Source organism: Phycodurus eques, chromosome 16 (assembly GCF_024500275.1).
Source record: "Phycodurus eques isolate BA_2022a chromosome 16, UOR_Pequ_1.1, whole genome shotgun sequence".
Classification (NCBI taxonomy): domain Eukaryota; kingdom Metazoa; phylum Chordata; class Actinopteri; order Syngnathiformes; family Syngnathidae; genus Phycodurus; species Phycodurus eques.
This window is the reverse complement of record NC_084540.1, coordinates 22,870,276-22,892,409: the sequence shown is the minus strand read 5'-3', so window position 1 is coordinate 22,892,409 and position 22,134 is coordinate 22,870,276. Positions and strand designations below refer to the sequence as shown.

The following is a 22,134-nucleotide window of genomic DNA, read 5'->3' as shown; positions in this document are numbered from 1 at the left end:
TACCTTTCGGATTTGGTGGTGATGGAAGAGGACCTCGGAAACACACAAGATACCCGATTCCTCCAAAGCGTTCCATTTGGATCGCTCGAACGCAACATTTCTGCATAGTCACTCTCAAAGGTTTGCTCGGGCATCGATATCACACCACCCGTACTTCCTGTAGCACTTTTTAGCACCCTTCTGTTGGGGTAGCAACTCCACTGATCTAGTATCAAAAGGGTGGCGCTCGACACACGTTCACTGATTGGCCAAGAGAAAATCATCCCTCTTATGCATCAATACAAATCCAACTGACTCATTTACATTCAAACGCCAATGATGGACGCCCGCCGTTGTTGTCCCTCGCTTACTGTCGTGTGTTTGGTCTTTGCTGCATTCTTGGCCACTGTCACTCTCCTGCTTTGAAAGCAAAAGCCACACGAGGATTTTCTGTTCCAAACCCTACAGCGGGGAACGTGGCTAAACCCCCTCAACGATGTTTCATCGTGCTCAGGCTTTACCATGTGGGTTCTTAAGGCTTAACCCACACGTCTTCCTTGTTGCAGGTAGTCGTAAGGGCCCCCCGCCTGCTATAACCTGGCCAGAGCCTCTCCCGAGCCCTCCCCCGTCCCAGTTCTACTCATCAGGCCTGACGAGCCAGAACAGCGGGGAGTCCAACCCCTACATTAGCCTGGACAGTCCGCCGCCGCCGTCGCCGCCCGAGCTCATTGATTTCCCGTCGAGCCCCCCGCCGCACCGCAGCAGCAAACGCCGATACACTTTCTCCAAGCCACCACGGTCTGAAGACACCGATCGCTTTCTGGATGCGCTGAGCGAGCAGCTGGGCCAGCGAGTGGCCATCGTTGATGACTTTCTCACTCCGGAAAACGACTACGAAGAGGTATTTATAGCGCCTTTTTTTTTTTTTAAAAGAGATCGTTTTTGATGTGCTTTACAGTATACATACTTGCTCTAATGCCCGCCCGTGTGGGAAAGGAGAGCCGCAGCAGCCGATGCACTTTCCATCTGTTTACTGAACACCGGGAGAACAGTAAAACTGTAAATGTGAGCACACTTACTTGTAAGTGTGCAGTCGTGGGGTGAACGTACACATCAACCAAACACAAAGACTCTGGCCATCGCTCGAAAGTAGTTGTGGAACTTCTGGTCATATCACGGGGTCGAGAAATTGTGGGGCAGTTATGATGTCAATTAGGCCCGCTGTTACGTAACGGTGCCACGGAATTGCAGAGCGGCTCATTTCCAGAAATTGGCGAAAGCAAAATTTCACATTGTATGGGTGCGCATGTACTCTAAACACCCAACTATTTGTATACAAGCTGTTCCATTTTCTACATGTCCTGTTTAATGGCAGGATGTTGGGCAGATGGCATTCCCTGATGATGAAGAGGAGGACGATAATGATGAAGAGTTAGGGATGGAGGAGGAAGAAAATGGAGGTTTCGTGGGTCCGGCGCTGAGCAGCCCAAGTGACATCCAAAGCAGCAGCGGGGACGAGAATGCCTCATCCCTCACCTATTCCTCCTCTTCCGACCACATCCCTCCGCCCCCCGTGACGCCTCCTCCGCCTCCGCCGGTTCATTTCAACGACACGCCGGCTCCTCCGCCTCCGCCCGCACGTGCACCGTCTCAACCGCAACCCCATCAGCAGCAGCAGCAGCAGCAGCAGCCTAGCTACACTCCTGAACACTCCCCGAGAGCTTACGTGCCCATCCGCCGGAAGTCTGGACCGCCTCCCCCACCTCCGCCCCGCAGTAATCTGCCGCCAAAACGACACTCGTTGCATAAAGTGCTGCCAACCAAAGAGGAGCTGCAGGTCCAGGTGGCCATACAAGAGCTAAAGTCCTATCAAGAGCAGCAGTCCTACCAGGAAAGAGAGTCCTATGAGGAGCAACAAGCGTATAAAGAAAGGCAAGCGTATGAAGAGCTGAAGGCCTTGGAAGAACAGCAGGCCTATCAGGAGCAAATGTTCAAGGAGAGACAAGCCTATGAGGAGCAGAAGGCGTTCGAGGAGCTGAAAGCGCTCGAGGAGCAAATGTTTCAGGAACAACGAGCCTTCCAGGAGCAAAAAGCTTACGAGGACCGACTGATGCAACAGATCTACCAGAGTCACCATTCAATGCCTGCCCAGCCCACCCAGCAGAAGGCCCCCTCACCACTGCCACTCCAGCAACTACACCAGTCTTTACCTCCGCTCCCTGCGCCCGAAACCACCAACCACCATTCTCGCCATCCTCTTAATATGCTGCGGCAAGCTCAGCAGCAGCAGCAGCAGCAGCAGCAGCAGCAGCAGCAGCAGCAGCAGCAGCAGCAGCAGCAGCAGCAGGCCCACCCGGGGCACCACCACAGACGCCTGTCCCGTTCGGCCCCGCCTCCGCATCACCCGCCTCCTCTACCCACGGTCAACCAGAGTCAGCACTATTCCGAGGGCGTTTACCAAAGCCACCAAAGCCCGAGGGCCCAGCCCCACCATTCCTCGGCCGAGATGCTCCACCAGTTGCAACGGGCGCAGGTCCACCAGCAGTCGGTGGACATGTTGCAGCAGATGCAACAGCCGCTCAGCAGTCACTACTCTTCTGCGGAAATCTTCCAGCAAATACACCAGCCCGGGATCCGCCACGCCTCGACGGAACTCCTCCACCAAGCTCACCAGATGACGCAGAGGCAGCCTCACCACTCCTCGACGGAACTTCTCCATCAAGCCCACCAGATGCCGAGGGGGCAGCCCCACCATTCGTCCGCCGAGCTGCTCCACCAGATTCGCAAACCCCAGCCCCACCACTCCTCCGCAGAGCTGCTCCACCAGTCCCATCAGAGGCACCAAGCGAAGCCCCATCATCACTCCTCCGCGGAGCTGCTGCATCAAGTCCAGGAAGAGCCTTCCTCCCGACCGGTTCAGCCTGAACCGGGAGAGCCACTCGCACCAGAGCCGCAGGAGTCTGAAAAGTCACCGCCAGACTCAAGCGTCACCCCAAGGCCAGACGGTCCACCAAATGCATCACCCCCAGCCCGTCAAGCCATCTCCCCAGAGGCCCCATTCAATTCAGCAGACTCACCACCACCCCAGCACCCCCAGCACTCCCCACATCCACCACATCCACCACATGACTCCGCAACCTCCACCGCAGGACTACCAACACCAGATTCACCTGATCCATCCGCCACAGCAACCCCACAGATCCCAGCCCCTCCTGTCCACGTTCCAGCCGCTCCAGGCACACCAGCCCGCGCTCTCCACGTTCCAGCCCCTGCCCCAGCACGGCCAACCCCAAACCGCCCGTCCTCACTCCCAGCCGTCCCACCACCTGATGCAGTCCCAACACCAGTCCCAGCAAATACCGACGCAGAGCCCGAGTCAGCCCCAGTCGCTCCCCCACTCTCTATCTGACCCCGCGCCCACAGAGGACCTGGAGCCTCCGCCGCTACCGCCACCTCTGCCTCCACCCTGCTCCCCTCCCCCCTTACCCAGGCCCACCCTCTCCAGGATGGACTCCCATCACATGAGTGTCAAGAGGCTGCGCTGGGAGCAGGTGGAGAACTCTGAAGGCACCATCTGGGGCCAGGTGAATGGTGGGCTTTTAGCACATGCGGTGTGTAAGGCGTCATTTATGAATTTCAAATTGACAAGAATCGTTAAATGTATACAATGGAACCTCCGGAGTCTAGTGCACCATTAGTGGTACAAATGTAAGCGACAGTATTGGGATGGACTTCTTTTCACACTTGTATGGCTGTTAGGAAGAAGTACTTCATGAAAAATTGTCTTTGACTCTGGAGGTTCCAATGTATGTGCAGTATTTGGCTTATTTATTAGTCCTGGAATGGTTCGTAATACTGTAACCCTTGTTGTATGTCTGGGTAGTTGGGCGCAAATTCCGACCACGAGAAACTGCACGACATGGTGAAGTATTTGGATCTGGAGATGCACTTTGGGACACAGAAGAGTTCTTGTAAGTTTATCTGCGGGCTTCACTCGTGAGATGTACACCTTACCTACTTCAAATGTTATATACGCCATTAGCTTTTGAAAAAATGGTATTGTTACTTTGGCTTTGAACTAACAATCACATTTTTAGTGCTTGCTCCAGAGCCTTTACCACAAATGGAAACATTTAAGAAAAAAGATGTGATTGAAATTCTGTCCCACAAGAAGGCCTACAACGCATGTAAGTGTGGAAATGTGCACTGCGTCTTCACAATGTAAACTTGTCGTCAAACGTTATTTCCGAGTTAAGCTTGAAGTCGTCTGTAGTATTCTGTTGAATGAGAGAACGCTAACGCTGCTCCCGGTTTCCCCTCCATTCTTCGCCCAGCCATCCTGATAGCGCACCTAAAGTTGTCCACCGGAGAGCTGCGTCAGGTGCTGATGAGCATGAGCTCCGACAGGCTGGAGCCGTCGCACATTAAGCAGCTGCTGCTGTACGCCCCCGATGCAGAGGAGGTCAAAAAGTATCAAGAGTACAGAGAGGACCCCGGCAAACTCAGCGAGCCGGACCGCTTTGTACTGCAGGTACAGTAGCGTGCGCAGCTCGTGTCGAAAGTCTACTCGCTTGATGCGAAACGCCACAGATGGACCCGTGAAACTAGCATCCGACCTTCGAACAACTGCTATTTGAACACAAACAATGCACGACATATCAGGTCAGGGCACAGGCATGCATACCAGAAGGAGCTGCACGATGTCCGTTGAATCAAAGCATGAAGGCATGATGCATAAAGTGTTGAACATTCTAGTGCCCTCTATTTAATCATGTTATTACTCCATGTCTTGACTTTGTTGTCACGTTTCTGTTATACATGACTCGTGCACTCACTGCCGGAGTCTCGCCGTATCTGTTGTTGACCAATACCGGCCACTCATGCCAGAGTAGCCTCTGCCCCACTTGCACAATCCACTGAGGTGTATCTGCAACATTTGCACAATCGACATTGTCCCAGATGATCGCGCTACGAGTCGCTTTAAACCGCAAACACTCCTTGGAGTCTCGGCGCCCTTTGCGCGATGCTCATTGCACCGGACTATTGCTATATTAGTCATTCAAAATGCTCGAAGTGCTGGAGGACTCTCTTTGCACAATTGTCAAAAACTAATTTGAAAATTGTACCGGCATTACCAGATTGCTAGCAACCTTTTATTGCTCAATGACTGTTTTTTTTGGTCAACGTCTTATGTCTCCAAAGTGTTCTCTGTCAATTGACCGTCTGTTGTCGCACTAGAGCGGCTCCGACTGCCGGAGACAAATTCCTTGAGAGTTGTTTGGACATACTTGGCAAATAAAGATGTTTCAGATTTTTATACATGACAGTACTATTAAGTGCTATTTAAAAAAAAAAGAATCGGTAATAAAATGTGTTGAATTTTTTTGGGGGGCCGGGGGCTAGAACAGATTAATTGTATTTCTGGTCACTACAATAAGAGAGGTTGATTTGAGATATGGTCCTAATTAAACCCCTAAGTCAAGGAACAACTCTGTGATGCTAACATGGGGCTTTGTTACATAATGGTGTCTTTGACCTAAAAAAACAAACAAATCTGCTTTAATTTGATCTAAAATAGCTTTAATTATTGCATTTTTATCTTGGTTTGAATGACCTTTTATATTGTTGGTGTTGGGCTGAAGCCTTTATGTCCAAATGTGGTCAATTTCATGTTTTTCATAAATTGATGCAATTGGCCAGTCTGCATGTGGGTCTGTTATAATTTTTGAAATGATTGACCAATGTAAAGTGTGAAATGATTTTCTCCCTTGAACGATGCAAGGCTCGTAATGGCTGAACGAAAATGCTGCTTTTTATTTCTTTTTTTTGTTTTGTTTTTGTTTTGGGTTTCCTTAAAAGTGACGGGTTTGGAGATGTGACGATTCTGTCCGATGCCAGGGATATGTGTGTTTTTGTTGTTGTTGTTGTTGTTGTTGTTTTTTTTGGTTTTTTTTTTTTTATGAAAATGCAGCAGAACAGGGTAGATCAGCTATTTACATCAAATAATGTCTTTATAAGTAAGTTTTATCCATACAAGTGCTTTAACATGGTTAAAATACTGAGTCGAAAAACATGCAGTTAATACACGAAAGAGCAAAAGAACAATCAAGTCGAATCATTTCTTTATGAAAGAAAAATAATACAGTACTGTTCTACGTGTATAACTAATCCTCAAATTTCATATAAATCTATATATATATATATATATATATATATATATATATATGTACACACTCACACACTGGTGGTTCATAGTCATAGAGGAACTTGAGGTACCGTATTCACGATTTCATGTAAATGATCACCTTTTCATACTAATGAAAAACGACAACATTCTTGTCACGCATAAGAATCAAAAGAATACATACATATTCATGAATTGCCTTCTGAAAATTCACAATTATTTTTATTTTTTATAATTAGATGCTGTCAGTGCCGGAGTACAAAACCCGCCTGGAGAGCCTCCTGTTCAAGTGCTCTCTGCACGAGAAGACGGAAGAGCTGAGGGGAGCCTACGAGTGCATTGGCAAGGCCTCCGCACAGCTCAAGAGCAGCAAGAAGCTTGCCAAGATTTTAGAGGTACAATCCGCGTTCCTCTTGCAATATTCTGACTTTATTCACGTTCTTTCTTTTCTTCTCACCTAAAATGAAAACGGTATAGTCTCACACAGTAGATTCTGTCTATATTGTATTTTCATCATGTCTTTTTCTCCAGAAATGTAGTTATTCCAGTAAACGTAAAATGTTTTTTCTTATATTCTGACATTATTCATGGCTTTTGATTGCTTGTAAATATATTGAAGGTCATATAGGGATCGGTAAGGTGCATTCAAATTGTCAACATTTCTTAGCTGCAGGAATATTCTGATAACTTTGTCTGTCGCGCTTCTTTCCGTAGTTTGTGTTGGCTATGGGCAACTACTTGAATAACAGCCAGCCTAAAACCAGCAAGACAACCGGCTTCAAGATTAACTTCTTGACCGAGGTACCCAAACCAGTCTGCGTCTCCAATGTTCTGGCAAACTTTAAGATGGCGAGGTGCTTCGTGAATGCCTTGCTTGTGATGCTTCGCTTTACAAAAGCAAAGGTGATATGTTACCCACAATCCTTTTGTGGCAGCAATATTTAAAGCAACAGATCACCGATGACATTTACAGACTGCGCAAAGACGCTTGAGGGTTTCATGCTAGAGACTTTAAAAATAACTTCTATTTGAATTATAAAATATATATACAGAACAGTGACTGTCTATATATATATATATATATATATATAAAATCAGGCATCAAGACTACAAGTCTTAGTGAAGCGAAAATTTGCCTCAATAATTGAAAGACTAACATTACTCTCCGTACAGAAAACAATTGCTGTAAGCAGAAAATATTAAATACAGAAACGTGTGTGTGTGGGATCAAATTTAGAATGAGAGCAAAAAAGGACTTTTTAAATTATTTATTCATAAAACACAACATCCAAACACAATCGCCTGCCGGGGTGACATACAATCAGTGGCAAAAAGGTATTACAAAAATACATTGTAAAGAGCACATTGGAGCACTCTTTTTCTTTTTCTTTTCTTTTCATTTTTTTTTTTTTTTATCTCTGCAGTTGAGCACAACAAAGACGGTGGACGGGAAGTCGACATTCCTGCACATTCTGGTCAAGTCGTTGTGCCATCACTTTCCCGATGTGTTGAATTTTTCCAAAGATCTCACCATGGTTCCTCTTGCAGCCAAAGGTAAATATTGACACTACAACTTCTGATCGCTCAACCAAATGTCCTAAATTGTCATCGTTCCATCGACGCAGTCAACCAGAGGACTATCACAGCCGACGTGAACGACCTACACGGAACCATCCACGACATCCGCTCCGCCTGTCAGAAAATGCCCGCCACAGCCGAGGACCGCTTCGCCGCCGTCATGAGCGTATCCTTCACCGTTACGGCGGAAATACGTCGACGCCTTACGGGTGTCAAAGTTGTTTTCATCGCGAGCCGCGTCGAAGTTATGGTCGGGCTCGGGGCATCGGTTATAACAGGGGGTCCCCGCCGCCGGGCGCGACAACAAAATATTTTATCGGTCATCAGAGTCTGAAAAAGTTGCATCTGCCTGCGCCTCTGTCAAAACGCTCAACTGGGTCACGCCATGTTGGAAACAAGTAAGCCCACAAGCTAGTAAAAACAACAAACGTGTTTGGAGCGCTTCTTCGAAAACACGAACGGGACAAATAATGACAGAAAAGGAGGAGCCGACAACTTCCAAGAAAAAGAGAGCTGTATTTTCGAGACAATATCTGCAATTCTACTTAAGATTTGTCGCGAGTTGACTCGCACGCGCCAAACCCGCGCTGCGTAATATATTGCGACAGGCTCGCAAATGAGGCCGTCAAAAGCGCTTTGGCACAAGGAGCCCAAACACCAGGCAGTGAAAGAAAAACCTTATTTAAGGGGGGGACAAAAACCATTGCCCCGAGAACCGAAGCGCAGAGTTCCCACTAATCACAACTACATTCAGCGTAATGTGAGTGGAATGTAGATTTAATCATTTGATTCTATGGCGATCCGTCCAAATTTTTCGATACGCGAAACTGGTCCGTGGTGAAAAAAGATTGTCACAATGAAATCACATAAATGTCTACTCGTTAGGGTTGCAACGGCACGCCAAAAATCGGTTGGCTACGTAGCTTAGTTTTCAGATCGCGATTCGGTTCACATTGGGTACAGGGAGGGAACAGAATGCCGAAAGAACTGCTTCTCTTTTGTGGTAACTGGAATAGATTCAATGTGTTTCAACTGAAATAGCAACAGCTTCATTTTCTTTTGAGGAAAGTGAAGTTTGTTTTTGTTTTAGGAAACGAAAGAGTGCAATACTGTGAATTATTATCAACACTAAAAATGGCATGTTATCTGAAGAGCCAGGGAGAGCCTGTTTAAATTCTGCTGGAAATTGCATTTTCACGATACTACTTTTTTAGTTTTCTTGATTTCCTTATTTGTTTTAGATATGGCTGGCCATCACATCTGCTAGCCAGAAGCTAAGCTGCACCGTGTTTGCAGATGAGGCGTGTGGCTATTTCTCGTCACTTACCTCGTGTTCTTTGTCGGAATCTTAACGATCGCCCCATCGTGTTACAAAATTGCGGCTGCAATCCGTTATTGTTTTTTTTCAGGCCAGTTTTGAACAGAAGTCGATGAAGGAATTGTGGCAATGACACGGAGGACCAGCTCTGGCCCGCGAGCCACGAGTCGGACACCGGTGTACGAGAGCTTACGGTCCCTTGACTTGGACGTGCGCAGACCTTTCTGGAGAACAGCCATCCGGCCGTGCAGTCCCTGGAGTCCCTCCAGCAGAGCTCCATGGAGGAGTTTTCCAGAACGGCCTCCTACTTCGGAGAGGACGGCAAAAGCACCAACGCGGAGGTCTTCTTCGGCATCTTCGCTCAATTCATCGACAGGTTTGAGGTGCTTCGTTTAGAAGTCTTATAGAATGCACTTTACAAACTTGAATTGTCCTGTGACGCCTGTTTGAAGATAAAACAATTGCAACCTTGCGTTAGCTCAGTCCTAAACCTCCATTGCTACTTTTATTGTCGGTTTCCTGAAGTGCTCGTCCTCCTCAAGTTTGATTGCTTCGATTACAAAAGCAGCATCCGGTGACGCAATACAGGCACAGAGCTTACACTAAACCTCCGCCGAGGCAATATTGCTGCCTTCAGGCTCGAATCGAAAAGTGACCGCAATACGTGTTTATTTGTTTGCCGCAGAGGGTTCTCGACGAGCAGCAGGCGGCCGAAAACCCGAGGAAGAGCCCGAGAAGTCCGAGAACGGCCTCCCCGCTGGCCCGGTAGCGCCTTCGCAGAAGACGCGCACGCACACACGCATTGTAGCAACTAGGGGTGGGCAAAGTATGGCCTACGGGCAACATACGGCCCGCTCCGATCGACAATCTTCCCCAACAAGAATTTACATTATCAAAAGACATCTAATAATTGTTGCATTATTTTAGCCTAAAAATTAATTCAGCAAAATGTCTTTCTTTTTTGTTAATTATTCATTTATCTCCTTAAATAATTGCACAATTGATTAATTATATGTAAAAATATTAGTACAATACAAAACATATGTTTTATTGAATAATTGGTTGATGATCTCAAATGAGAATAAATTATTCTTTTTTTTTTTTTTTTTTTTTTTTTTTTTTATAAAAACAAACCGATAAGACTTAATTACTGACAAGGCCCATCAGTTTCTTTTAAAAAACCGTTGGGCACAAAAGTCGTGCGGCGTACTTCATGTGGTACGCTTGCCTTATCCGACACCAGATTTGCAACAAATATTCTCCCCTTACGCAGACAATAGTGCTCAATTCTGTTGATTGACACCCATAATTCAACTATGTTTATTATTATAGTGTTTGTAGATTGCCGTAAGATCGTGAAGCCGAATCTAATGAAATGTTTTGTGAATGTGTCGAAAATATTTGACTGTACTGTTACGGATACGTAACCTATTGCACTTTTATGAGCCAAGACAAAGCTTGGAGGACCCATCAAGGAAGATGCATGAAAGATGGATGATGTATTCATACTAACCGTGTACAATATTGTTTGTAAAGAGGTGCCAGCTGGCTTCACGTTTAAGTTTTCTTTTCAAAGGTCGCTAAACGCCTACCCTTATGCGGGTGTGTTGTAATACCACCATAAAATCAGTTAAGTGTAACATAATGCATAACTTGCAGACGACAAATGGATTTGAAACGGGAATGAATATGCGGATGTATTCCCAAAAGTGCGGCTTTCTCATGAGTTGATCGTGCGTATTTCTTTAGCAGCCCACCGCACTGAATGTAATGTAAGCTCTTCGATAAGTGTAGCTCACATTCGGGATTGTTGTTTTCAAAAACGTTATGAGGACAGGTGCCACTTGGCTCTGATACTTTGTGGGTTAGACATAGCTGACAGTGGGCAGTGTGCAATATGCTAATGTTTGCCTTGCGGGCCACGCCACTAGAAGGAAAAAAAAAATATATACTAGGATGCGTCTTTATTTTTTGTCGCTCTTATGAGAACTGTAATGCAGATACGTTGACTTTTAATGTAGTAGCTGCAGCAATGTACATAAATAGCTAATTATACGGCAAACCACCTCCTCTGATACAAGCCGGTGCGTTGTAGAACATATAGTACAGCAAATACTTATTCGAAAGCGTTCATCATGTATGACAGACTACATTTATTTACCTCATGTGCATCAGGCCAGGGTGGCATATCAGAAATGTAGCATGGTTTAAAAAAAATAAAGGTCAAGCTTTTATTTGCTGTCAAGAATAACAGTTCATGTAGGCACAATACTGTAAATAATTTTCTTCTATGTGCAACTCACGCTGCTGTTTGCTTGGATGAAGGGCAATCAGGGCCACACACGCAAGAAAAGTCGCGGCAATTCGGATAAAAAAAAAAGAAAAAAGCGAGTAGTATTAAGAGGAAAAAGTCTCAATGTTACAGGAATGAATTGATATTTCTTTTTGCAGTGAAAGTTGTAATATTCCGAGAGAAACAACAAATCAGAAAACATTTTTAGCGATTACACTGGTATTTTTGTTGATATCGTGACAATAAGTTAAAAGTAACTTAGGCAATCATGCTCTTAGGCTAAGGAAATGATCATTTCCTCAAAATCTGAAGTTTTTGAGTAATATTACCTAGTTTATGTAAATGTTGACATTTAATATCAGAGGTGGGTTTTTTTGTTGTAAAATGAACAACTGTAATCTCAATACTTCAAAAAAAAAAAAAAAAAAAAAAAACTTCATTCTCGTGAAGCCTGAAGTTATTCTCGAGATATTGAGTTCAATAAAAAAAAAAAAAATAATAATAATCTAACCTTGTAAAATTACAATTTTTTCCTCTGAAAAGGAAAAGTTGTTTCTTGCGCCATAATAATTAGTTTCATTTTCTTTTTTTTCTAAAATGATGGCATTATTGCCCATGAAATCCAAATAATTTATTCTGGTAAAACTTGAACTTAATTCTCTTCGAATGACAACTTTTTCTTCTCAATTTGAAATGTTGTTCCCGATATCTTACTACGACTTTATTCCCCCGATGGAATGACTTGACTCTCCCCTGGTATTGATTTTCTTTTCTTTTCCCCGTGTCCCCGACACACCTTCGTCGACATCTCATTCTTTGGCATGTATTTTTTGAAGTGATGAGTTATCTCATAATGAAAATAAACAATCCGTATTGCTCTTTTCCTTTTGCACCTACCTTTTCTGACCTGAAATATATTCCATGTGTATTTTGTAATATAGCTTTAACAATATAAAGCCACATCAAATCTACCTGGGACAAAGTGTTTGTGCATGTGATTCCTTGTTTGAGGAGATGAATGAAGAGATGTGTTGTGTTTCATGCACTTCTTCCAGCGTGCGTTGCGTACGTGTAAGGGGCAATAAATCTTTTACATTTTAACTAATGCTCATGTTGAAAGTGGAGTTTGATCTCCGGCTGCGTGAAGCAAGCGTCCCATGTGTTCACCCTCCGCTAATTGTTGGACGTGCTTTGTCGAGAGGTGAGTTTACGTCATTTCTATAAAACGCAGCCTTTTTACACATGACAGAGGTGAGCTGATTCTGTTGATTCTGCTATTTTGCAATTGTTTGTTACAGATGCACCATGCTTACAAGTTAATACACTTGTTTTAATTGACAGCACTTAAATCCAAATAAACTGTAGGTTTAGTGACCCGTCGCCTCTTTTTAAATGTGCAAATAGTGCGTGTTACATGTACAAAGATATTATTGCAAGTGAATTGTTCTAACACGTTTTTTGTCAATCAATAATGGAGCGGCATTACATTTTAACCACAATTGTTCACGCCATGATTATTTCCAGATGACCTCGGACCTTGCAGTAACCCAAAAAGGGAGCACGATGTCTACGACGCCGTCTCCAGGTGGAGGAAGTACTTCCTTCATAGCTGTGGACATAGTGGTACTGGTGCTCTACTTTATGTTTGTGCTGGCTGTGGGCTTTTGGGTAAGTCGAAGACGGTTGTTATCGGGAAATGCAAACCCCCGTTCCGATGGAGTTGGGACATTGTGTAAAACGTAAATAAGAACAAAATACAATGATTCCGAAATCCTTTTCAACCTATATTCAATAGAATACACTAAAAAAAAAACAAAAAAAACAAGAGATTGAATATTGAACCTGATGAACTTTTTTTTTTTTTTTTTTTGGAAAATACTCTCTCATTTTGAATTTGATGTTCCAAAAAATCTGGGAGAGGGGCAACAAAAGACTGGTGAAGTTTAGTAATGCTCCAAAAACCTTTTTGCAACATTCCACAGGTGAAGAGGTTCATTGGAAACAGGTGAGTGTCATGATTGGGTATAAATGGAGCATCCCCGAAAGGCTCAGTTGTTCACGAGGAAGGATGGGGCGAGGTTCACCACTTAGTCCACAACTTGAAGATTGAAGAGGAGTTTAGTGATTTCATCAGCTACGCTCCTTGATATCATCCCGAGAAGCGGGAGAAATCTCTGCACGTAAGCAGCAAACGCCGAAAACCAACATTGAATGCCCGTGACCTTCGATCTCTCAGGCGGCACTGCATTAAAAACCGGCAGGATTGTGTAAAGGATAATTCAGAGTAATCTATGTGGTCTCAGGAACACTTCAGAAAACCATCGTCATTTAACACCCTTGGTCGCTACATCTACAAATACAAGTTAAAACTCTACCATGCAAAGCAAAAGCCGACAACACCCAGAAACGCCGCCGGCCGGCTTCTCTGAGTCCGAGCTCATCTGAGACGAACTGACGCGACGTGGAAAAGTGTGCTGTGGTCTGATGGGTCCACATTTCAAATTCTTTTGGGAAATCATGGATGTGGTGTCCTCCGGTTAGCAGCGCAAAGTTCAAAAGCGGGTATCTGTGATGGTATGGGGGTGTCCATTCGGATTGGGGTTTGTGTGTCATTTATTAACGAATGCTTTATTTAAAGTTGATGTAATTATTATTATTATTATTATTATTATTAATCAGTTTATTTGAAAGGGGACAATGCAATTTCATAAAATGTTTGCGTTCTTGTGTCCTGTGTCTACTAGTCCATGTGCAGGACGAAGCGCGGCACAGTGGATGGCTACTTCCTGGCAGGGAAGAGCATGACCTGGTGGCCGGTGAGTCCGACCAACTTAAAATGCAACTAGACTGACTCTAAGCACCTTTTATTAATCTGTAAGTATTTACAATTCTATCAGTGGTGTTTTTATATTGGAAAACAAATTGGCTGCACTGCGCAAGAAAGGTCTTTCTTTGCAAATCCCCTTCACACAGCTTAGAATTGACTGTAATGGCCTCGCACGTGGGAAAGGAGAGACTGCAGCTGCTGATAAAGTTTTCAGCCAACTCTCCACTCCCGTTCGCTGACATCCACATCACTCACCTTTTAAAGACATACACACTCAAAAGTCACGGATATTACGGTAGAGCGTGAGGACGGTGACCGTAAATATGTAAACCTTACGTGCACATTATTGTGTCGTGCTAAATCAAATTTGATCAGATTACTCGACTAATCGATGATATAATCGGTGCAGTAGTCGATATTAAAAATTTGAAAAAGCTTGGATTGAAGGTTTTAAGGTGCAGTCGGACTTGCAGGTGGGGGCCTCGCTGTTTTCCAGCAACATCGGCAGCGGGCACCTAATCGGTCTGGCCGGTTCCGGCGCGGCGGCGGGAATCGGGGCGATCGCCTACGAGTGGAATGTACGATACTCCAAGTCAGTTACCCATAAGAAACGCCTCCAGCGAGCCTCGGCGTGCTCAAAGCTCGCGTGTTGCGTTGTGACAGGGAATGTTGATGGTGCTGCTGCTCGCGTGGCTCTTTCTGCCCATTTATCTGGCCTCTGGGGTAAGACGCTTCCACACGCGCATTCATTTCCTTGCATCATTTTGTCACTTTTTTCCTGTTCGCTTCCTTCCAGGTGACGACCATGCCGGAATATTTACAGAGGCGATTTGGCGGGAGACGAACGCACTTGTTCATAGCCGTCTTGTGCTTGTTTATTTACATCTTTACCAAGATTTCAGTATGATATTACCTCTACTACTCGATTTAGTGTATCCGGGTTTATACGACTCAATGTCTTTTGTGTGTGAGGTCAGGTGGACATGTATGCCGGTGCATTGTTTATAAAGCTGGCTTTGCAGTGGGACATCTACCTGGCTGTGGTGCTCCTGCTCTCCGTCACTTCGCTCTACACTATAGCAGGTGATCCCCCCCTGCTCTCGCCTTACTGGAGAAAATGGATTTTGCATTGTTCGACAATATCCTTCATGTTACAAGCCCGATTCCAATGAAGTCGGGACGTTGTGTCTGACAACAATCAAGCTTATCAGTTTGAACATTCAATATCTTCTCTTTGTAGTGTATTCAATTCAATCAAGGTTGAACATGATTTGCAAATCATTGTAGTCTGTTTTTATTTAGGTTTAACACAATGGTCCCAACTTCATTGGAATTGGGGTTGCAGATCCAGGTATCGGGTCGCCATTCTTATATTCTACGGTAGTATCTGTGACTTTGAGTGCGTGTGTGTGTGGCTTTAAAAGGCGGGGCCCAGCCTGGTGAGTGACGTGGGTATCAACAAATGACTTGCCTCTAACTTGGTGGATAAATAGTTCTCTGAGAGGACAACAAAACCAACTGAGGGCAGTGTGCATCCATCCGTTTTCTGAACTGCTTCTCCTCACGAGGGTCGCGGTTTGCTGGCCCCACCAGTCAATCGCAGGGCGCGTATAGACAAACAAGCATTCGCACCTACGGGCAATTTAGAGTCTTCAATCAACCTACCATTCATGTTTTGGGAATGTGGGAGGAAACCGGAGTACCAGGAGAAAACCCACGCTGGCACGGGGAGAACATGCAAACTCCCCACGGGCGAGGCCGGATTTGAACCCGGGACCTCAGAACCGTGAGGCAGATGTGCTAACCAGTCGCCCATCGTGCCGGCAGGCCGGTGTCCATTTAAGTAAATCCGGTGTTCTTAATTTTGTGCCCGACAAAGCTACCGTGTATCTTTTGGAAGCTGTCTCGAGTTAAATTGAATGTGCGGTTTTGTTCCTCAGGTGGTTTGGCTGCAGTCATCTACACCGACGCTGCTCAAACGGTTATCATGCTGGCGGGAGCGCTCATCCTTATGGGCTTTAGTAAGCACCCGAAAACGTGGTCGCCGGCCATGCCGTGACATCTTTTTATGTTGACATACTTTGTTGTTGTTGTTTCTTTGCCTCCCCCGTTGAGGTTTTGCTAAGGTGGGAGGCTGGAATGCTCTGATGGAGGGCTACCTCGACGCCATCCCGTCGGTTCGCGTCCCGAACACGACGTGCGGCATCCCTCGAGGGGACTCCTTCCACATATTCAGGGACCCGGTGGACTCTGACCTCCCGTGGCCAGGCCTCATCATCGGCATGTCCGTTCCTTCCATGTGGTACTGGTGCTCTGATCAGGTTAGTTTTTTTTTTTTTTTTTAATAGAACAGTAACGTGGCGTCGCTCGAGGATCGCGTCGAGAAACCTTATTTAGTCTTTAATTGCTCCTTTTGTCTAATTAATATCAAACTTGTAGATTCATCACCTTGTGGATATTTTAAAATACACACCACTAAAAAATGAATAAAAAATTAAAATGTGCACCACTGATGTCCGCAGCAGGTGTGATCATGTAGGGGCTGTAAAAAAAATAAAACGGCAACATGTAGTGTCTCTTAAGGATCACTTTAGTCTTTAATTGCTCCTTTTGTCTTATTATTAAAAGATAACACTTATAGATTCATAATCTCATAGACGGTTTTGCTGTTTTATCTAAAAGATGACACTCATAGAGTCATCAGCTCATTGATATAAAATATACACCTCTAAAAAAAAATAACTAAAGTCAATCAAATCTGCACAACTGAGGTCCATTGTGATTGTGATCACGTAGGGTCTGTAAGAAATGTAAAAAAAATTAACTTGACCATGCGCCATCCCTCAAGAATCACTACTGAGAAGCTTATTTTGTCCTCAATTGCTACTGTTGTTTTTTATGCTAAAACAGAAGGTCCTAGCGTTTAAAAATGACACTCATCGATTTCATTATCTTATCCATATTTTACAATATACACCCCTTGAAGACAAAAAAAAAAAAAAAAACCTTAATGAAATAAATGTGCACCACTGAAGTCCAGTTTGGTTGTGATCAGGTACCGTGTGTGATTAAAAAAATATATATAAAAAGTGGCGTCCAGCAAGGATCACTTTTAGAAACCTTATTTTGTCTTTAATTTCTCCTTCTGTTGTATATAAAAGATTACATTCATAGATTCTCATAGATAATTTAAAATATCCACTACTAAAAAAAAAATAAAAATCTTGTGGCGTCACGCAAAATCACTTCTGAAAACCTTGTTATTCAGTCTTTTATTGCTTCTGTGGGCCGTTATAAAAGATGTCGCTCAGAGATGAGTGATCTCAAAGACATTATTAAAATGTACGACACAAAAAATCAATGTACACAAATAAATCCCTAAAATGTGCTCCACTCAGGGTCCCTGTGTGGTTTTGATTCAGGTGATCGTGCAGCGCTCACTGGCTGCCAAAACGCTGACTCATGCGAAAGGCGGCTCCCTATTGGCCAGTTACCTCAAGATTTTGCCTTTTTTTACCATCATGTTGCCCGGCATGATCAGCAGGATACTTTACACAGGTGGGAAATGCTCATATTTAATAATCCAGTCCAATAATCCAAAAAATTATTTTGTCATGCATGTGACGTGATTCCAGATTTAAGAGCATGGAAAATTGGTTGCATCAAGGCAAAGACGAAAATGCTGCACAAGTGACCGTGTGACACGACACCGATCAAATGATACAGCAACAGGATTCTTGTTCTGTTTTTGTCAAACATTCAAAATGACCTGCATCCTTGCGTGTGTCTCTTTACAGAGCATCATTCGAGAGTATCGTCACGTCGTCGTAATATTGGAGGATACACAACTAGAAATGAGAAAATTAAACAAACATGCTAACATTAGCATCTCATTTTCATCATTAAGTTTCATGTTTTGCTCTTAACAGCAGATTGCCATTTGAAATTGTGAACAAAACCAAATCCTTCTTCCGCACGTTGAACAAGACCAACGGTTTCATAGAAACCACTCATGTAGTTGTGCGTCTAATAACGAGCAAACTAATTGCAATCCCTAGTAGAGGTAAGGAAATACTATCGCTAGAGCTATTGAATATTTTTCTATTCCACCAATTAGCCCATTGATCTCTTGCGTAAATGTCTAAGATGGGTTTTGCATTATTAAACCGCAATACAATAAAGTGCATGTGGGATGCAGGGATTATTTTGTCCACTTGGGGTCGCCATCGTGATGTTATGTACTGTGGTGTGTGTGTGTGTGTGTGTGTGTGTGTGTGCTTTTTAAAAGGCAGGGCCTGGCTTGGTGAGTGACGTGCGCGTCAGCGAATGAGAATGTAGTTGTCTTTTGTTGGCTCAGGTTAGCAGCCGGCTCTACCTTTTTTGTAATCAACTTATCTGAGCTATTTGATCAATCGTTTTCCGTCCTCGAAAATGCAGAAGCCTTGAACACCCATTTGGATCTCACGGATGTGCTTGAAAAATGTTTACAGATGAGGTAGCGTGTGCCGATCCGGAGTTGTGTAAGCAGATCTGCGACAACCCGGTAGGATGTACTGACACCGCCTATGCCAGACTGGTCATGGAACTCCTTCCCGCTGGTTAGTTCCACTCGAAACACTTCCTGTCCGTGCCTCCCCTGCCCAAAATATCAACCAAAACCGCGTTTTGTGTCTTTTTCCCAGGACTGCGCGGTCTGATGATGGCTGTGATGATCGCTGCGCTCGTGTCCTCCCTCACATCAGTCTTTAACAGCGCCAGCACCATTTTCACCATGGACCTGTGGAAGACGTTCCGATCCGCCGCATCCGAGTGGGAGCTTATGATTGTGGGGAGGTGCGTGCCTCGTTTCAAAAGAAAACTTTGAGATCGTACTTACTACTTGCGTAATCGAATTACGTGGATGGATAGCGAATAACTCCACTAATTCAATAATAATACCCATATCCCCAGAGTGTTTGTGCTCGTAATGGTGGTGGCGTCCATTTTCTGGATTCCCGTCATCCAGGCCAGTCAGGGGGGGCAGTTGTTTATCTACATCCAGTCTATCAGCACCTACCTGCAGCCCCCCGTGTCCGTCATCTTCCTCCTGGGCTGCTTCTGGACCAGGACCAATGAGAAGGTAGAGCATTGTGTGGATTGTGGCGGGCTGTCCATTTGCTACCGAGACCTTCAGCGGGGACTTAATCCTCTCCTCTTAATCCCGCCACTCGCATCACATCGCAATTATACAGCGGAGGTATTATACTCCCCCCACCCCCCAGGTGGCCGCAGTGCATACGCCAGGAGGAGCAGCGCAATGCCCGTTGAATTGAAGCAAATAAATGTGACAAAAACTATTTACTTGTTGAGATTCTTTTAAATGATGCCACTGCTGTTTGTTTTCATGGTGTAATACTGTAGAGTGCTGTTTTTCTTTCAAAATCACATAGCAAAATATTAGTTGTTGTTGTATTATTTTGTGAAAACGGGACGGATTAATGGCATTTCGCTAGGTCAGTGCTTCCAACCAGCAAAAAGCTCCCCGCCCCCGGGCATGTTTGGCATAAAGATGTTGAGAGCGGCGCCATATTCTGTTGCATTTTCCGGAGCAGGTGTCCCAATTGTTTTGTCGGCCACCCCCAGGGCGCATTCTGGGGCGTGGTGGTGGGACTGACGGCGGGCTGCACCCGCATGCTGTTGGACTTCATCTACCCGGCCCCGCTGTGCTTCGAGCGGGACGACAGGCCCGCCGTGGTCAAATCGGTCCATTACCTCTACTTCTCCACGCTGCTGTCGTTCATCACGCTGGCGGTGGCCGTTCCGGTCAGTCTGGCCACCGAGGAGCCCAAAGCCGAGCAGGTGACGACCGACGTCGTGCTGATACCGCCTCAATGCTCTCGCCGACAAACAACAACAACAACAACAACAACATAGTTGCGAACAGAAAGGTACAGCAGTGGATATAGAAAGAAAGAAAGTCTGCACACCCCTGTTCAAATGCCAGGTTTTTGTGAAATAAAAACATGACTCCTTTAGAAACACTTTTGCATAAGTCTACACACCCTCTGAGATTGGTGGCATGGTTGTGCTCAGAATAAACATCACATCACATTTAAACTCATATTGGGAGTCAGCACACCTGCCAATATTTAAAGTGCCTCTTATTCACCCCAAATAAAGTTTAGATGTTCTTTACAGACATTTTCACAGTTTTCTGTTTGACAGCTTTTCTATTAAGAGGAGGTGGGGGGCAAAAAAAAATCTGAGATCTAAATTTTGTGACGGTATTGACAAGAGAATGTATTTGTTTCATTCTTTTAGATTCGTGGTCTGACTTGGTTCACAAGATGCGCCCCAATTGAGGCCAAAGAGCCGCCCTTGGAGGAGGTGACAGGTCACCAGATGGCAGGAAAGGAAGAAGACCACACAAGAAAAGGTCATTTTATCTGGAATTATTGTTATCATCTATTCAACCTTGTTCCATCCACTGCTTATTTGCCACCTCCCCTCCACCCACCAGATTCATCAAGCTCGCGTTCCGACGTGCGACATCGGTTCAGGCTGGCTTCGGCGCTCTACTGGCTGTGTGGGATGGAGAGACGGGAGAAGGAAGCGGAGAGGAGCCCCGCGACGCCCGTGGCCCCTGACCTCAGTCAACTGAAAGAAAATCCGTGTCTGAAACAGGTGGTCAACGCCAACCTCATCGTTTGCCTCTCCGTGGCCGCGTTCATTATCGGCTACTGGGCTTGAGCGGGCACACCGGCGTGCTCCTCAAACATGTCTTAAGGAGCCTGACGGCCTACAAGGTTGTGTACTCTTTTTTTTTTTTTTTTTTTTTTTTTAAAACATTTCCGCCTTTCTACTAAACTAAAAAAGAGGTGCTTTGAAAAATGAATGCTTTTATAACTTCAATTTTAAGGCAGGATACTTTAACGTTTTAAAAATTAGATTTATTTGCACTTTCCACTGCCCCTCTTTGGCGTGCCGCAAGGGAGTTGAGCCCCGTGGGGGGAAATGATCACTTCAGAGATGGCAAAAGTGCTTTCACTTTGGACTTTAGAAGTACAGATACTTCTGTTAAAAAAAAAACCTCAGGTAAAAGTAGAGAAGTAATGATTACACTTAAAGCTTTTTTTGTTAAAAAAAAAAAAAGTCATTTTCACCCAAGCCGCTACCAGAGGAGATGACACAATGCTGATTAAGCCATTCAGCTCCTCCAACATCTTGCTGTATTTGTCAGAAATCGACATTTTTTTGATGCTTAGTGACTGCCCTATTCATTTCCCGCGCACTGCAAATGATGGCATGGAGATGACGCGTGTCCTTCAAAACATAGTAAAAATGTTGTCGAATCACATGCATTGCCTCCGTCATATGCATAAGCGATGGCTGTTTTGTTGTCATGTAGAATTCGAGCTTCGGGGGGCGCCAAAAGTTACTAAAGCTTTAAGTAAAGAAAACTGAAATGTACTTTAGTACAAAAGTTACATATAATAATAATAATATTTTTTCAGTCAGTTAAAAGACTGACACAACTTCACAAGGACAGTGAAACGAACGTTGGTCAACCATTCTACTACAGGTGAGCAAGGTGAATTTGTCACATTTAACTCGCTGAAATGAGAAGTTAAAACGTTTTCAGTTATTCACAGTACGAGTTGAATTTCCCCTTGGGAGATGTAATAAGTTTAAAAACAAAAAGTTACGGCCCATAGTGCAACAGCGTTCTTTCTTTTTTGTAAGTACAAATAGCCCTTTAAAAATGTGCATTTGGGCCCCGTGGATATTATCAGCTCAAAAGGCTGATGGAAAATAAACTTTATGGTTGAAGTTCACGTCAAATATCTTCTTCAAATGCAAAAAAAAATACAAAGCCTCCAATCTAATTTGCACTAAATTGATGATTTAGTTTAAATCCACAAGTTGTGCAATCAAAGTAGTGAGATTCGTGAGGAATTACATATTCAAGCATTCAC

General features: G+C 44.5%; 2 protein-coding genes across 2 annotated transcripts in view; both read left to right on the top strand.

The window, feature by feature from the left end:
• The window catches only part of grid2ipa (glutamate receptor, ionotropic, delta 2 (Grid2) interacting protein, a), a 30,193-nt gene extending 20,152 nt beyond the window's left edge, over positions 1 to 10,041 (top strand). Inside the window, 15 exon segments of the mRNA XM_061700980.1 lie at positions 546 to 880; positions 1,355 to 1,597; positions 1,664 to 2,250; positions 2,350 to 2,901; positions 2,903 to 2,963; positions 3,018 to 3,563; positions 3,863 to 3,950; positions 4,077 to 4,166; positions 4,314 to 4,510; positions 6,403 to 6,558; positions 6,878 to 6,964; positions 7,588 to 7,717; positions 7,789 to 7,907; positions 9,278 to 9,442; positions 9,745 to 10,041. Coding sequence (XP_061556964.1) covers positions 546 to 880; positions 1,355 to 1,597; positions 1,664 to 2,250; positions 2,350 to 2,901; positions 2,903 to 2,963; positions 3,018 to 3,563; positions 3,863 to 3,950; positions 4,077 to 4,166; positions 4,314 to 4,510; positions 6,403 to 6,558; positions 6,878 to 6,964; positions 7,588 to 7,717; positions 7,789 to 7,907; positions 9,278 to 9,442; positions 9,745 to 9,828 — 3,440 coding nt within the window. The 3' untranslated portion in view covers positions 9,829 to 10,041.
• A 4,097-nt stretch (positions 10,042 to 14,138) lies between these two features.
• slc5a11 (solute carrier family 5 member 11) lies at positions 14,139 to 20,908 on the top strand. Its single transcript, XM_061700075.1, has 14 exons — positions 14,139 to 14,168; positions 14,653 to 14,757; positions 14,843 to 14,902; positions 14,976 to 15,080; positions 15,157 to 15,262; positions 16,120 to 16,200; positions 16,295 to 16,500; positions 17,602 to 17,737; positions 18,670 to 18,777; positions 18,862 to 19,012; positions 19,130 to 19,298; positions 19,802 to 20,017; positions 20,480 to 20,594; positions 20,679 to 20,908. Exons 1-14 carry the CDS (start codon positions 14,154 to 14,156, stop codon positions 20,906 to 20,908), a joined length of 1,803 nt encoding a protein of 600 aa, XP_061556059.1. The 5' UTR covers positions 14,139 to 14,153.
• Positions 20,909 to 22,134: the final 1,226 nt, after the last annotated feature.